The sequence below is a fragment of the Pogoniulus pusillus genome, chromosome Z (assembly GCF_015220805.1).
Source record: "Pogoniulus pusillus isolate bPogPus1 chromosome Z, bPogPus1.pri, whole genome shotgun sequence".
NCBI classification, from domain to species: domain Eukaryota; kingdom Metazoa; phylum Chordata; class Aves; order Piciformes; family Lybiidae; genus Pogoniulus; species Pogoniulus pusillus.
The window spans coordinates 2778820-2793203 of record NC_087309.1 but is presented as its reverse complement, the minus strand read 5'-3'; the positions used below and the strand labels follow the sequence as shown (position 1 = coordinate 2793203).

At 42.0% G+C, this 14384-nt stretch overlaps 1 protein-coding gene across 3 annotated transcripts; it reads left to right on the top strand.

Moving 5' to 3' along the window:
* Positions 1 to 544: 544 nt before the first annotated feature.
* Positions 545 to 11907, top strand: ISL1 (ISL LIM homeobox 1). Of its 3 annotated transcripts, none has more exons than XM_064176506.1 (6): positions 545 to 676; positions 1559 to 1748; positions 4790 to 5049; positions 7031 to 7314; positions 8817 to 8984; positions 11497 to 11907. In XM_064176506.1, exons 1-6 carry the CDS (start codon positions 649 to 651, stop codon positions 11611 to 11613), a joined length of 1047 nt encoding a protein of 348 aa, XP_064032576.1. In that variant the 5' UTR covers positions 545 to 648; the 3' UTR covers positions 11614 to 11907. The 3 variants fall into 3 exon arrangements, with proteins under 3 accessions (XP_064032576.1, XP_064032575.1, XP_064032577.1); XM_064176505.1 differs by having other exon boundaries at positions 7028 to 7314; XM_064176507.1 differs by lacking the exon at positions 11497 to 11907 and adding an exon at positions 11225 to 11372 and having other exon boundaries at positions 7028 to 7314.
* Positions 11908 to 14384: the final 2477 nt, after the last annotated feature.

Sequence of the window (14384 nt, the reverse complement as noted above, 5' to 3'; positions counted from 1 at the left end):
TAAAGGGAAATACAAATGAGGAGCGAGCAAAAGTTGCCTCCGAGAAGCCCGAGCCGGGGCCGCCGCGCCACCAGACGCTGAAATATGATAATCAGAACAGCTGCGCCGAGCTGCCCGCAGCCAATGGGGGCCGCGCAGGCGTGACGTCCCCGCGCATGACGTCAGGCCAATGGCGAGCGGGCTGAGTTGGAGCAGAGAAGTTTGAGTAAGAGATAAGGGCGAGGCGAGTGCCCGAGCCGCCAGCGCCCAGTCCGGCACCGCCGCGCCGCCGCACCGCACTGCACCACGCCGCGCCGTTCCCGCACCGTCACCGCTTTTGCTCCGCGCAGATCCCGCACTGCACCGCGCGGCCGGACCCCGCCGCGCTCCCGGCGCCGCATCGTGCGCCCCTTTCTCTCTCCGCAACCCTGACACTGTCTCCCACTCCGGCGGTGTTTTGTTTTGTCTTTTAAATTTTTTTTTTTATTATTATTATTATTTCTAGGCTTTTTTTTTTTCCACTTTTATTATTACTATTTTTTTCTTCTTCTTCTTCTTCTTTTTTTTTTTTTTCCTCCAATTTTTTAGCTACAGCTCTCAAATCTACTTTGGGGTCTTAAAACGAAACCGTACACCATTTCACTGTGGACATTACACCCTCTTACAGATATGGGAGACATGGGAGACCCACCAAAAAGTAAGGAGGAATTTTTACCGTTGTTGGAATAAATATGCTGTTGATTGTAATCGTCTCAGGCAAGCTAACTGCTAAAGAGCTGAGCTTCATTTGAATGGTAGAGAAGGTGCCTTTGTTGCCATGCCTGTATGCTTGCTGTGTTTTAACCTCCGTAGCCTTGTATATTATAGCCTGGGGTTCTGCTCTCCTTTAAAGTTTGGGGAGCAGACAGGATTTTAAGGGGATCTCCAACCACGAATAGTTAAATTCTCCTAGAGTTAGACCGCGGAGACGCTGCCTGACTATTCAGTACCTAGTCAGTCTTGGGGAACTAGCATTAGACTTGCAAAAGAGAGCAAGTGACAATCGTAATGATGCTTGTTCTTGCTAGCAGCCTCGAATCCGCTCTTCTGTGGCAAAGGGCTAAAGAGAAAAAGTACCCCGCCACGCGTTCATCTTTTCCAGAGAGATGCTAAGAGATTATACCAAACAACATATAGGTGCTTTTGCCGCAAGACGAGGAATACAGAGACGAAAACAATAAAATAAAAATGTAACGAGAGATTTTGGAGGTTTGATGCCGTGCAAGGCTTGCGAAATGAGGACCTACACTTCCAAGACTGTTGACACCTGCATTTTAACGCTTGTTCCGCCTCCTTTCTAAACGAGGCAAAGTTTTGATGACACAACTACCATCCAAAAGTCTGATAGTCCTTCAAAAAAAAAAAAAAAAAAAAAAAAGGGGGGGGGGGGGGGGGGGGGGAAAGAAGAAAACACCATCCCCAAACAAACCAAAGCATCAACACTCCCAGAGTATGCCCTATAAGGGAACAACACTGTAAGTGTGTTTATCTCTGTAGGAGAGTAAACGGTTAGTCAATCACGTATTTATTTTCATTTCAGAAAAACGCCTGATTTCCCTATGTGTTGGTTGCGGCAATCAGATTCACGATCAGTATATTCTGAGGGTCTCTCCGGATTTGGAATGGCATGCGGCATGTTTGAAGTGTGCAGAGTGTAATCAGTATTTGGACGAGACCTGTACGTGCTTTGTTAGGGATGGCAAAACCTACTGTAAAAGAGATTATATCAGGTACGCCATTTACATTGTTTAATTCTTTGGTAAGATGTCTTAGATGTCTTTCTTTTCCTTTTATTTTTTTCTTTTCTTTTTTTTTAAACGTCAAAACTCTGACAGAGGCTGAAGGAGGAAAAAAATGTGAGAAAGAGGGTGAAAAGACCTAAAGACCTTGATATGTTTTAAAGTGTTTTCTCCGTAGAAAGGCAAGCGAAAAAAAAAAGTTACAGTCGTCAAGTTGTTGGTTTTGTTGTGTTTTTTTTTATTCGATGCATTCAAATGCAAATTTCTGTATAAACAAAACCACGTTCGAGAGCGGCTAGTGACTGTTCAGGACCCTCCTGAGAATTTTGGCAATGCATCCTGCGATTCTAACGAAGTGAGAAATCGTAGATAATGGAGAATGTTTTCAATAGTTTAGATATTATAAGCAAAACGGTGATCGCTCTTTAATGCAATCTAAGAAATACATCTCTCTGTGTTTTTGCAAAGGAATAATGGCATTCACAAGAAAGACACTTCAAGCATGTATGCCATAAAAATAAATACTTTCTATTTAAACTAAGCTCTTCAAAAACAAACAAACAAACAAAAGCAAAACAACAACAGAACCTAAGTTTCTTTTAGAATAAAGGATCCTCTTACGGGCAGGTTAAAACTAGACACAAATGTTTCTTCACTAAAATAACTGACATTTAATCTTTTTAAATATTAACCCCTTTGGTGATATCTGACTGCCTTTTCTTTCTTATCTTATCTCTACTGATGAATTAGACAGAGCAGATCAAATTGCCCATCATCTGTTCACGAACAATTGAGTATATTTAGATAATGGAACCTCTTCCTTCCTCACATTAAAATCTGGTAACTGATAAAATGTGAGAGTTGCCAATCTTGACACTATAGAGAAACCAAACTAGGAATTTCGAGGTGTTTATTGTTTGTGCTCCTGGGTCACGCTGATCCGTTTTAGTGTTGTCTACTAGGTTTACCAAACCAGAACTTTGAGTGACACTGAGATACGGTCAGTATGTTTTTTACTGAAAGTTTTGGAAGCAAGTACCTACACAGACACCCAAGATATATTTTTACTTTCTTTGTAATTCTGAATTGAAATGAAGCACTTGAGTCTTTCCTTCTCCAGTGCACAATCAAGGAGCGAGTCATTCCCTCAAGCCGTGTTGTAAGGTTATTCTCAAAGTTTTACCTTGGGGGGAAAAAAAAAAACAAACAAACAAACAAAAAAAAAAAAACCAAAAAAACCAAACAACAACAACAAAAACCCACTCAAACCTTTTGCTCCCCCACACTTTCTTTACTTTCAAATGCACTTCCCAAACCAGCTTTTAAATATTACCCTCATTTAAAATTAAAAGAAAGCTTTTTAGCTGAGTTTTGTCCTCTTGCCTCCCCTTAGGAATCAGTGAGTGAAATATAAACAAACAAGTGAATAAATAATATCTGGTTTATGGTAATACACTGCTTATTTTATTTGTTGCAATTTGAAAAGTAACATGTAGATTACATGGAAGTCGACTTTGAATTAGACCAGGAGGCAATCTATGGTCGTCAGATGTGTGGGCAACTTCCCCACACACACCACCTTTGCACATACTAATGCATACACTTTGCAACAGCTTTGTCTGTTTGTTTGTAGGAGTTAATTCTCAAAATCTTTTAATTTTACCATATGTAGCTCTGAATACAGGATTAGGGCATAGTAGCTAAAGATGTGTGTAAATAAACCTCTCTGCTACAGGCACACATCACAGACTGCATCTCTGAGAAAGTGTACCGGCAATGAAATTTGTGTGGATGAATATTAGCTTAGTTTTAGGAACAGAATTTACAGCTCTTTGCACCACATGTACACGCTAGTGCACGTATTCCTACGTTTGTGTGAAGATGTTAGTTTTACTTAATACCAAGAAGGCTGCCTAAAGAGCACTCGATGGGAGACCAGAGATTGTGCTGTTCAGAGTTGGATCATTTTCTTATGCTCATCTACTGATGGGTGAACTCTTCCACTTTCCTTCACGGGAGACGGGGAGTCTTTCACCTATTCCACAAACTTATTATTTGCCGTGTAGGTCTGTCAGAGAGAAGTTGCTGTTTTGCTCCTGCCGCGGCTTGAGCTCCAGCGGCGGGAGGGCAGACGGGGCATGGGTTCTGAATTAGGAGCAAACTGCAAAGCCAGAACACACAAAATGCCAGCAGAAGGCGGGGAGCTGCACCACTGTATGTGTGAGCGTGTATGTAAATACATACATAAATAAGGAGAGTTGGGGGTGGTGGTGTGTGAAGGGGGGTGTGTGTATGTCTATATTGTTGTATGAAATTAACCTGGTGACGGGGAATAAGGAGGAGTCCGACCGCTGGCAAAGCTATTCCTGCCGTGTCCCAAAGACTAGACTGCCGGCATGTGTTAAGCGGTAGAAGTCCTGAGTGGGTTCCTCTCGAAAAATAACACCGGTTTATGAGGCTGGCAAGTTTGCGATTGGGGAGTGGACGGCAGTTTGGCCAGCCTCGCCTTTCCCCGGTGTACTCGAGTTGCCCGGTTCAGCTCCGGGCTAGGCTAGGTCAGGTCTGCCCGCCGTGAGAAGGGAGGGAGAGAGGAGGGACGGCCCCTTGTCTGCTCTAGCCCAGGCGCTAGGGCAGGAGGGAAAGGTCGGCATCTCCTCGGGGAGGAAGGTGGTAGCTTTTTTATTTCTTCCTCTGGTTCTCCTTGGACGTCCATGGCCCCTTCCCTCCCCCTTTTCCTTGCCCACCGATATGTCTAGGTGCCCGTCGACATTCACGGTTTGGGGATCAGGGTATCGGCAGCAAACGAATCGTTTTTGTTCCTTTTGTCTTCTGGCTTCTGTATTTTCAAGGCTTGTTTAATTAGTGGTCTGCGTGTGGCACGTCTGCACGGGGCCACGGGGCTACTCACGAGTGGGAGTGAAAACCTTTCTTTTTCTTCTTCCTTTCTTCTCCCCCTTCTCCCGTCCTCCCCTCTCCACTCCCCTGCTCTCCCTCCTTCCCTTCTCCTTCTTTCTGGGCTGGGCCCTGCTCAGGTTATACGGCATCAAGTGCGCCAAGTGCAGCATCGGCTTCAGCAAGAATGACTTCGTGATGCGCGCCCGCGCCAAGGTGTACCACATCGAGTGTTTCCGCTGCGTGGCCTGCAGTCGCCAGCTCATCCCCGGCGATGAATTCGCGCTGCGGGAAGACGGCCTCTTCTGTCGGGCAGACCACGACGTGGTAGAGCGGGCCAGCCTGAGCGCCGGGGACCCCCTTAGCCCCCTGCACCCCGCCCGGCCGCTGCAGATGGCAGGTACCGCCCGTGCCCGGCTCAACGGAAACCCGCGGGGTTCCGCGCAGTCCGGCCCGGCGCCTGGTGTGGGGCCCCGCTGCTGGCAGAGGATTCTGCGCGCCCACGGAAGGGCGGCGGAAGCGGCACGTCCAGCACCCGGGGCCGCCAGCGGTCCGGCTGGCTGCCAGCCGCGCCCGCGTACGCGGTATGCGTCAATCGGGGACACCTGCGCGGGGGGGCTGCACTCCCACCCCACCGCGCCCTTTCTGCTCCCACCGCGCTCCGGCGGGAGCGGTAGTCCCCTGCCTGCCTCCGCGGAAGTGGGAGCCCGAGTCGGAGAAGCTCTGCAGGGAGCAGGTCTGTGGCACAGCGCAGAGCGCAGCACATACCCTTCTGCTCCGCACCGTGGAGAGCTGTCTAAGCACTGGTGGAAGCGGGGCCCGAAAAGAGACATACTTCATAACTAGAGGCGAGCACCTAGGCTGTAATTTAAAACTGTCAACAAGCTAACCTTTCGTAATTGCTTTTTGAAGTGACTGCCTTCTTGAAACTTTTAATGCGATTTGATGAGAATTTAATCTTGAAATTCGGAGTCGCCCCACCTTACAACTTTACACTTTTAGTTTTCGATGAGATGCTTAGCTTTAGGACGGGGCACATCTCTGAGGCAAAACAAAGCTTGGCAACGCAAGGTCGACCAGCATTATTGCTGGGCTGTAACTCTAAAGGTTGTTTAAAACATGGTTACCCTTAAAGGGGCTCTTTTCTCGCTTCTGAGCTGCTTCAGATGACATACCTATATGTAAGGTGACATAGCCCCTGATCATGGCAGAATTTTACAGACGTTGCGACTGCTCCATATAGCTTTTGTGCATGCCTCTGAAGGGCATATTGTGTCGGCAGGTACAAGACTGTGGAAATCTGAAGCCTTCATATTGTCTTCATTGCATTTTCTGATTTATTGTGAAAATCAGAAAACTTCGAACCCGACCACTTAGAAATATTAGTAAAGTAGAGATACAGGGGAAAGGGGAAAAAAAAAAAAAAAAAAAAAAAAAAAAAAAAAAAAAAAAAAAAAAAAAAAAAATGGAAAAAAAAAAGAAAGAAAAAGGGAGGGAGGAAAGTATTGTTTTTATGTTTCTCTTGACTGGGTCAAATTACATCTAGATAGCTCCAGCCACACAATGCACAGAAGAACTGTAGAACCACATGAATACTTTTAGCTCCTGATCTGACGCTACGCCTAAGTTTGCATTTCTTCGTGGTTTCTGTGAGTTACTAAGATTATTTTTCCTGTAAAATGTTGGCGACACAATAATAGTTTTTAGCTATTCATCTAGAATCCACAGAAATTCACCTATCACTTCCACTTTCTAAGACAGACTCCCTTATTCCGAGCTCTGGGATATGAAGCTCTCAGAGGATTTTCCTCCACTGTCATAGTACAGTGGATCTGGCTTGGATTGCTTTGATTTGGAAGCATCAAGCTGCCGGGAGCTGTTGCACGTTATCGTGGCCTCTGACTAAGCTGCAGCAGATTCAGCATACAAGAAGCAGACTCGAATTATGATTAATTTAATAACTATTCTTTCATTAATTTTCGGGCCAAAAATCTGTTTTGTTGATTTGTCAGGAAACAAATCTGTAAAACCCTCCCCCTCCTTGACTAGTGCACCCACACCTTAGTGAACTCACCCTCCACTGTCAAGTCTCACACAGGTTCAAGCTTCTGTCATTAAGGATTTTAGGGGGGTGGTTTGTTTTCGCAAATTAATTATCTGTGGAGTCAGAAATGTCAGTCCTGTCACTCCACCAGTGCATAAAGCAGAGGAGACTTCAGGAGCTCTGATAGATCTGAGTGCTTGGATGGCCTTTGAAAGAGGGTTCATCAACGCCCTCCCTGCCTCCCCTTGTCCCAACAGCTTAGATTCATAGCCTCCGCAGACTCCCTGCTTCCTACTCACGAGGATCCTATTCCTCCCTTCCCCTTCCCTTACAGCAGAACCTATCTCTGCCAGACAGCCAGCTCTGCGACCCCACGTCCACAAGCAGCCGGAGAAGACCACCCGAGTCCGGACTGTCCTTAATGAAAAACAGCTTCACACCTTGAGGACCTGCTACGCTGCCAACCCCAGACCTGACGCCCTCATGAAAGAGCAACTGGTAGAAATGACTGGCCTCAGCCCGAGGGTCATCAGGGTTTGGTTTCAAAACAAACGGTGCAAGGACAAAAAAAGAAGCATTATGATGAAGCAACTTCAGCAGCAGCAACCCAATGACAAAACTGTAAGTGGTTTCAGCCTCTGACCGTTCGCTGCCTTCCTTCCCAATGAGAAACGCCTGGGCTATCTTCAGCCCGGACAGCCTCTGGGGTCGGTCTGACGCTTTTGACTTTGTGAGAGCTCCCTTAAAAGAAAGAAAACGATACCGTTTAACTATTATCCGCTTCTTTCTGTTGTCAGTGCAATTAAAATAGGCCACAGCGAGAAGCCGGTAGAGGCTGCTCAAGTGAACTTGTCTTTTTGTGGGGCTGAGGATACACAGTGGATTAGACTAACTTCTCTGCAGTATGAGTTGCGACCTGCAGATCTTATGGGATGTAATAAGCCCAGCTTTGTGCAGCATTTACGTTGTAGATGCAATGGACTATCTGCAGGAAAAATGACTTTTGCCTTTTTTTTCAATGGTTTTACATTACAGTAAACTCAAAAGTAAACCCCAAGAGTAAGTGGGGAAATTTGATGTGTTTTCTTAACACTTTATATATTGCAATGTTTATGTGCATATTTTCTCAGTGCACTTAATGTAGAAAGAAACAAATGCAATGTAAAGTTTTTGTAATTACCACTGCGTTTACAAGCCACTTAATATATGTACAGTTCCCACGCAGAAATACATTGAATTATAGCTTGTTAGCATCTGCACATGTGATGCAAACGAGTGGAAATTGCTGGGTTCATCACAGCAAACTCGCTGTTTTGTTTTAAGCCAACTTCCCTCCCTCCCCCCCTTCTTTTGTTAGTCCACTTGAAGAAGAGTCTGTTTTTCTCCCTATATATATTGACTGATCTGAGAATGACTATTAATTCATACGGCTGCCTAGTTAAGTGGAATTTAAGGAGTTTCATTTTACCCTGTTGGAATGCAATAAAACATGTTGTTATTAACTCGCCTGAACAATCTATTCGTCGAGGCTTGGAATTATTTTGCACACAGTGCCTGCACCACAGGACATGCTGGAAGGGCTGCGGTTTCTTTTCTTTTTATTTTATTTCTTTCTTTTTTTCCCCCCTTCTTTCCCCCCTTTTCTATTTGTGCTTTTTGTTTGTTTGTTTGTTTTGTTTTGTTTTGTTTGTTTGCTGATGACGTACTGCAGTTTTGCCGGGCAATGGATATGCGATGCAGTTAAGGTCACTCAGAACAAAAACACAGTCTGGATGTGCAATAGAAAAATAGAAAGGCGGTATGATTAAACCGTTTCTTGCGCCGAGCTGGTCATCGGCAGCCAAGGTAGAGAGAGGTTGGGTTTAGGAAAGCTTGGGGCGGAGGAGGTATGCCTGGAGAGAAATAGAAGGATTAAAGGGAAAGAAAGTAAACTTCCACCGTGATAAATGCAGCGGGTAGAAATAGGCTGACCTAGAGTAGAATAGAGTAAGACATTCACAGCAGATTAACAAAGCAAATACAAGCGACTGTATAGATAAGATAGAAAGCAGTTTATTGACTCAGCGCTTACATACAATAAAGTTAACCAAGCTCATTAACATCTTTTGCTGGGCTGTTTACAGAATATCCAAGGGATGACAGGAACTCCAATGGTGGCTGCTAGTCCGGAGAGACATGACGGTGGTTTACAGGCGAACCCGGTGGAGGTGCAAAGTTACCAGCCGCCCTGGAAAGTACTGAGTGACTTCGCATTGCAGAGTGACATAGACCAACCTGCTTTTCAACAACTAGTAAGTGTCTGTTCCTAGCTGGAGTAGGCCAGCCTGTAACCCGGGTAGAGCAATGAGGTATTCCCTAAGCGTACCGGGTGCCCTCGGAGGAGCAATCCAGACTAGCCGGGTTTTCCTGAAATTGCAAGGTGGCATGATGGCGCTCTGTCAATGCGTGAACTGAACTCGTTTAAAGAGGCTTGGTGCAAAAATCTGCCTTAAGTGCACAGCAGAGCTCTTGTCGAGTTGAGCGAGAGCTGAATAAAGTGAGATCCAGCTCTGAGACTAACTCGGCTAGTATGCTCCTAAAAATGGAAAACATCTCTATCCAGAGCACGAAAACTTTATTCAAGTGCCATTTAATTGTATGCACATTTAAGAAAGCAGTTTCTGAAATTCCCCTCCCCCCTTTTCTGTCCAACTTTGTCTTCTTGAAGTAGTTTGGATTTAAACGAACGGTCAGCCTGTGGCCTTCTTTTGTCACATAAACGTGAATAGCATGATTAATTTTTTAAAGTCCTTATTCTAAGCAGGTACATCTAAATGTAACTGCATCTACATATACATGCATGCACGCACATATTTACATATACATGGATTACGTTAAATGTTGTGCTTTGGGAAGGAAATTGTTAGTTCACTTTCATGTGAAAAAAAAAAAAAATCAAACTATACTAAACTACCTTAAGCAAAAACAAAACAAAACAAAAAACCCACCCAAACCCACAAAACCAAAAAACACTCAAAATCCCCGACCAACCACTACCACCACCACCAAAAACCACCCCATCAAACCCAGATCTTTTGAAGTAAAGTCTGTTCTTAACTCTTCCTTATGCCTACGTCATTTGGCAGCTCATATAGGACCATACAGACAGCAATACTTAGGGCAAATAAGGTGAATTAAAGACAGAAGTTCAGCCTTAACCCAATTTCCTGGCTTAAGTGTGTTAAAACCAGATCTTTTAAATAATAAGGTACATTGTGTGTGGGGTTTTAATGAAAAATTAATGTGTAGACCCTTTTTTGATCTGTTGGGCTTTTTTTTTTTTCTTTCTCTTTCTTTTTTTCTTTTATTTTCCTTTCTTTTTATTTATTTATTTATTTAATTTTCTCTTTTTACTGGAGGAAATGGAAGATGAAGGTTTGTAGCCATGGTCAGAATTATTTTCAGGCCTTTTCAGGTTAGTGCCACGCTCTCTTGCAGGATTACTGTTCTTTTGCCCAGTGGCAAGCTGCAGTGTGCTTCCCTCCCCTGACACACCGTGCTCACTAGGGAAGCTGTAGCACAGCAGCTGGGCTGTTTGCATCATCTTACCTTCAGACCAGCCTCCGGTTTTCCTGCTTTAATCAAGCTGTCAAGAAGACAGGGGGAAAAATATTAGTCTTTGGCTGCCTTATTCACTGTGTTTCAAAAGAATAGAAGACTTTTAAAGAAAAAAACTTTGATGCAGCGAATTTTTGTATGGAGTAATTAAAGAAAAAAAAAAAAAAGAGAGAGAGAGAATGAAAAATGGATCTCCCAAATGCAGATATGTGTACAGGTAGATAGGTCATTAGATAGATGAATGTGTGTGTATATATGTATATATATATATATATATATATATATATATATATATATATATATTAGACATAATCTCTGACACTGTAAAGAGTGGAGGGATGGATGGATGAATACATACAGACTATCAACCATTCAAGGCACGTCTCTAATCTGGAAGGGGCCTTAATCACAGGATCGGCTAGCTAAATAGGTGGCAAAGAAATGCTTTTGGATTAGCAAAGCTCCGCCCTTCAAATCGTGTCTTTTCCTAACGCTGCTCCTGAACTAACGGGAGCCGCGGGTTACATTAGGATGGAGAAGTGTGACCTTTTTATCAAACTGACTCTCGTTAAAAAGAGATAGTGCCCGCTTCAAACTACAAATGAAAGAGGATGGCTTCTTTCAAATGCCTTCTGCTCCTGGATGCTCTTTCCAGGTTTATTTTAGTATGTGCACAAAAGGGGAAAAAAATAACCTTGCAGTTCCATGTCAAAAAAACACATGCACTCTTAAATAATTGACTAGAACATCCTGTTGGGATTGCCACTCTTGCAAGACAGGGAAGGAGGCCTCATTGATAAGTTTGTTTATTTGCTTGATTTTTCAGTGTTTTTTAATTTTATTATTCTTTTTTTCCTTTTTTTTTTTCTTTATTTCCTTTTTTGTTTTGTTTTGTTTTTGTTTTAATTGCCTTGGTTTCGTGATTTGGCCAAAGGCCTGAAGAAAATTCCTGTGAAGTCAACAGGGAAGCTAAACAAAGCAACAGTGACACAGCCTCCTGTGGAGATGTATCAGGCCGTTCGGCTGCATGCCTATGTATTTATTTTTCTGTTCTTTGCCTTTGCCTGCTACTTTTCTTTGATTGTTACAGTTGTAACAACACTTTTTTTTTCATTTTTTTTTTTCTCCTCCCCCCCCCCTTTTTTTTTCCTTTCTTTTCCTTTTTTTTTTTTTTATTTTTGTTTTCTTTTTATTATTTTTTGGCAGGTTAATTTTTCAGAAGGAGGACCCGGGTCCAATTCTACTGGAAGTGAAGTAGCATCAATGTCCTCTCAGCTGCCAGATACGCCCAACAGCATGGTAGCCAGTCCTATTGAGGCATGAAGAACATTCATTCAGATTTCTGGTGTTGTTGTTTCTGCCCTTACCCTCAGCCCTGTTGGAGAGAGTGGGAAAGTGATCGTGATCGCATTGGGACTCCGAAATTTAAGGGGGGAAAAAGTATTTAACAACTCTAATGAACCTAGCAAGGAGACGCTTCATGAAACGAATGGAGTCATGTTTGAAAAAAGAAGGTAATATGGTAGCAACACTGTGAAGACAATCATGGGATCTTACTAGAATACAAAACAAAACAAAACAAAACACCAAAAACAAAAGAAAACAATCCAAAAACAAAAAAAAGCAAAAAAAAAAAAGGAAAAAAAAAGCAAAAGAAAAAAAGGCAAAAAAAAAAAAAAAAAAAAGGCAAAAAAAAAGGCAAAAAAAAAAAGGAAAAAAAAAAAAAAAAGGAAAAAAACCCCAACCCTCACATTATTCAGTGATCAGAGGAAGACTGAAAAAAAAAAAAAAACAAAACAAACCAAAACGTTTTAAAAACGTAAAGGATTTGTACTTGTGGACCTCAAAAAAAAAAAAAAAAAAAAAAAAAAAAAAGATTCATTTCACTGCACATCTTAGGGAGAAACCAAGGTAGAGGGACTTTCTATCCAGTCCCTCCTAATCTGAATGGTGCTGTTTCTATATTGGGGATTGCCTTGCCAAAAGAAGCTCCAGTAATTTTTCCAACATCAGGAAAAAAAAACAAAAACCCCACGATTTAGCCCTGCAATGTTGAAAGATTCATTGCAGGAAGGTGGAGCTGTATTGGTTTGCAATGTTGTTTTTAGTTGACTCTTAACAAGGGATCGTTTCCTGGGTCTCTTCTAGCATGTACTGTAGCTGGGTTTTGTTTTCGTTTGGTTGAGACCCACCCTTTATCAAGTCCGAAGCGATTGAAGATATTTTTTTGTTTTTAATTCCTCTTTAAAAAACCCATTTATAAAAGCATTGCAACAAGCTATACCTCTATTTTGCCACAAAGCGTCTCGGGATTGTATTTGAAATGTGTTCGTTCAAGAACCATCCCCTCCCCCAAAGATGTGTATAGTCATTGGTTAAAACGACTGTTTTCTCCCTCTCTCTTTCTCTCTCTCTCTCTCTCTCTCTCTGTCTCTCTGAAAAAAAAAAAAAACAAACACAACAAAACAACAAAAAAAACACACAAAAAACCCCAAACAAAAAAAAAATTAAAAAAAGGAAAAAAAAAACAAGGAAAAAAAAAAACAACCCACACCCTTTTTGTTTGCTCTTGAATTGCAAAATTATAAAGTAATTTATTATTTATTATCGGAAGACTTGCCACTTTTCATGTCATTTGACTTTTTTTTTTGTTTGCCGAAGTAAAAAAAAAAAAAAAAAAAAAAAAAAAAAAAAGGTTGTACCGTGGTCTTTGAATTATATGTCTAATTCTATGTGGTTTTTTGTCTCTTTCTCTCTCTCTCTCTCTCTCTTTTTTTTCCCCTTTCTTTAATATTACGTGAAATAAAAGCGCCATATGTAGAATTATTATATCTTCAGGACTATTTCACTAAATAAGCGTTTGGAATAGAGAAAATAATAATAATAATAATAAATAAATAATAATAATAATAATTAATAATGAACAAAGTTCCCTCTTTAAAAAAAAAAAAATATTTACAAGTTAGCAACTAAAATACCTGAAATAAAATATTGCATGCGAAGCAGGTCGTTAGTGAATAAAAGGAGTGTGATATTTTATTGCAAGTATTAATGATCAGCTTGTAAATTTCCGTTTCAACAACTATATCAGGGCTAGTTGGATGCCTTAGCTTTCAATCGATAACGTTAGAAACTCTCTTGTTCCACCCCCCATCCTTTGCCCTTAAAAGCGATGTTACTCTAGGCATGATCTGACGTAACGTTAAGACATCTAAAGAACCGAGGGCTCAGGCTTTTCGCTGAGTTCTATTATTTTTTAAACATAATAAAAAGAAAGTGCTGTATACCAAAGCCTCGTTGTTGAGATTGTTGAAGTGACCTGTACTTTAAGTATAAGCTCCTGATAAAAGGGACGCTTTTTGCTTAACAAGTCAAGTATGATCATTTATTTATCAGTGTCTGCTGTCAAAACGATTGAATAATGCTGCAAGGAGGAATAATTTTAGGGGATATTGCTGTGAAATTGCACGAATAGTGTTCCTTATTTTCTGTCGACTTCCCTCTCTTCACTCCCTTTTCTTCCTTTTTTTAATTCGCCGGGGAGAGGGTGGTAAAAGCTAGAAATGTGGGTGATTTCTTGGGGAAAAGTAGAAAGAAGAAGAAAAATAAAACATAGGAAAGGGTTGGTTTTGCTCCAGTGCAAGAGCTCTTTTAGTGCTCCAGGCGAGCACAAGACACAGGCTCGCTTAAAAGGAGCGCTTAACGACTGGAATATACAGAGATTTTTAGTTTGACAAAGACAAGTTGGTTTGCATGACAGTTACTCCAAACCCTAATGTTTTGTTAACATAACCTTCCTTTTCCTCCCTCCTCACCACCTCAGCCCACCCTGAGCTATAGAGACAAACTATTTCGACAGTACAGAGAACATTAAAAGAAAAAAAAAAAAAGTTAAAAGTCTAGTACAAGGATTTCAATCATCCTGATTAGAAACTGGATTCATTTTGTATGCTCAAGTGTAATACGTTTTTGAGTACTTGATAAATATTTAAATAAATATGAAATCTACCTTAAATTGTGTGATCAGTAACTCTTGTGTTTTCATGCAGGACCAGAGGCTTGGTGCGACGCTCGGGGTGGAGGGGGTGGGTGGG

Excerpts from the sequence above, each read along its gene's own strand:
- ISL1 (XM_064176505.1), top strand. The coding sequence starts at position 649 with ATGGGAGACATGGGAGACCCACCAAAAA. Across the intron at positions 5,050-7,027 it reads CCGGCCGCTGCAGATGGCAG|CAGAACCTATCTCTGCCAGA; the intron begins GTACCGCCCGTG and ends CTTCCCTTACAG. Across the intron at positions 7,315-8,816 it reads AGCAACCCAATGACAAAACT|AATATCCAAGGGATGACAGG; the intron begins GTAAGTGGTTTC and ends GGCTGTTTACAG.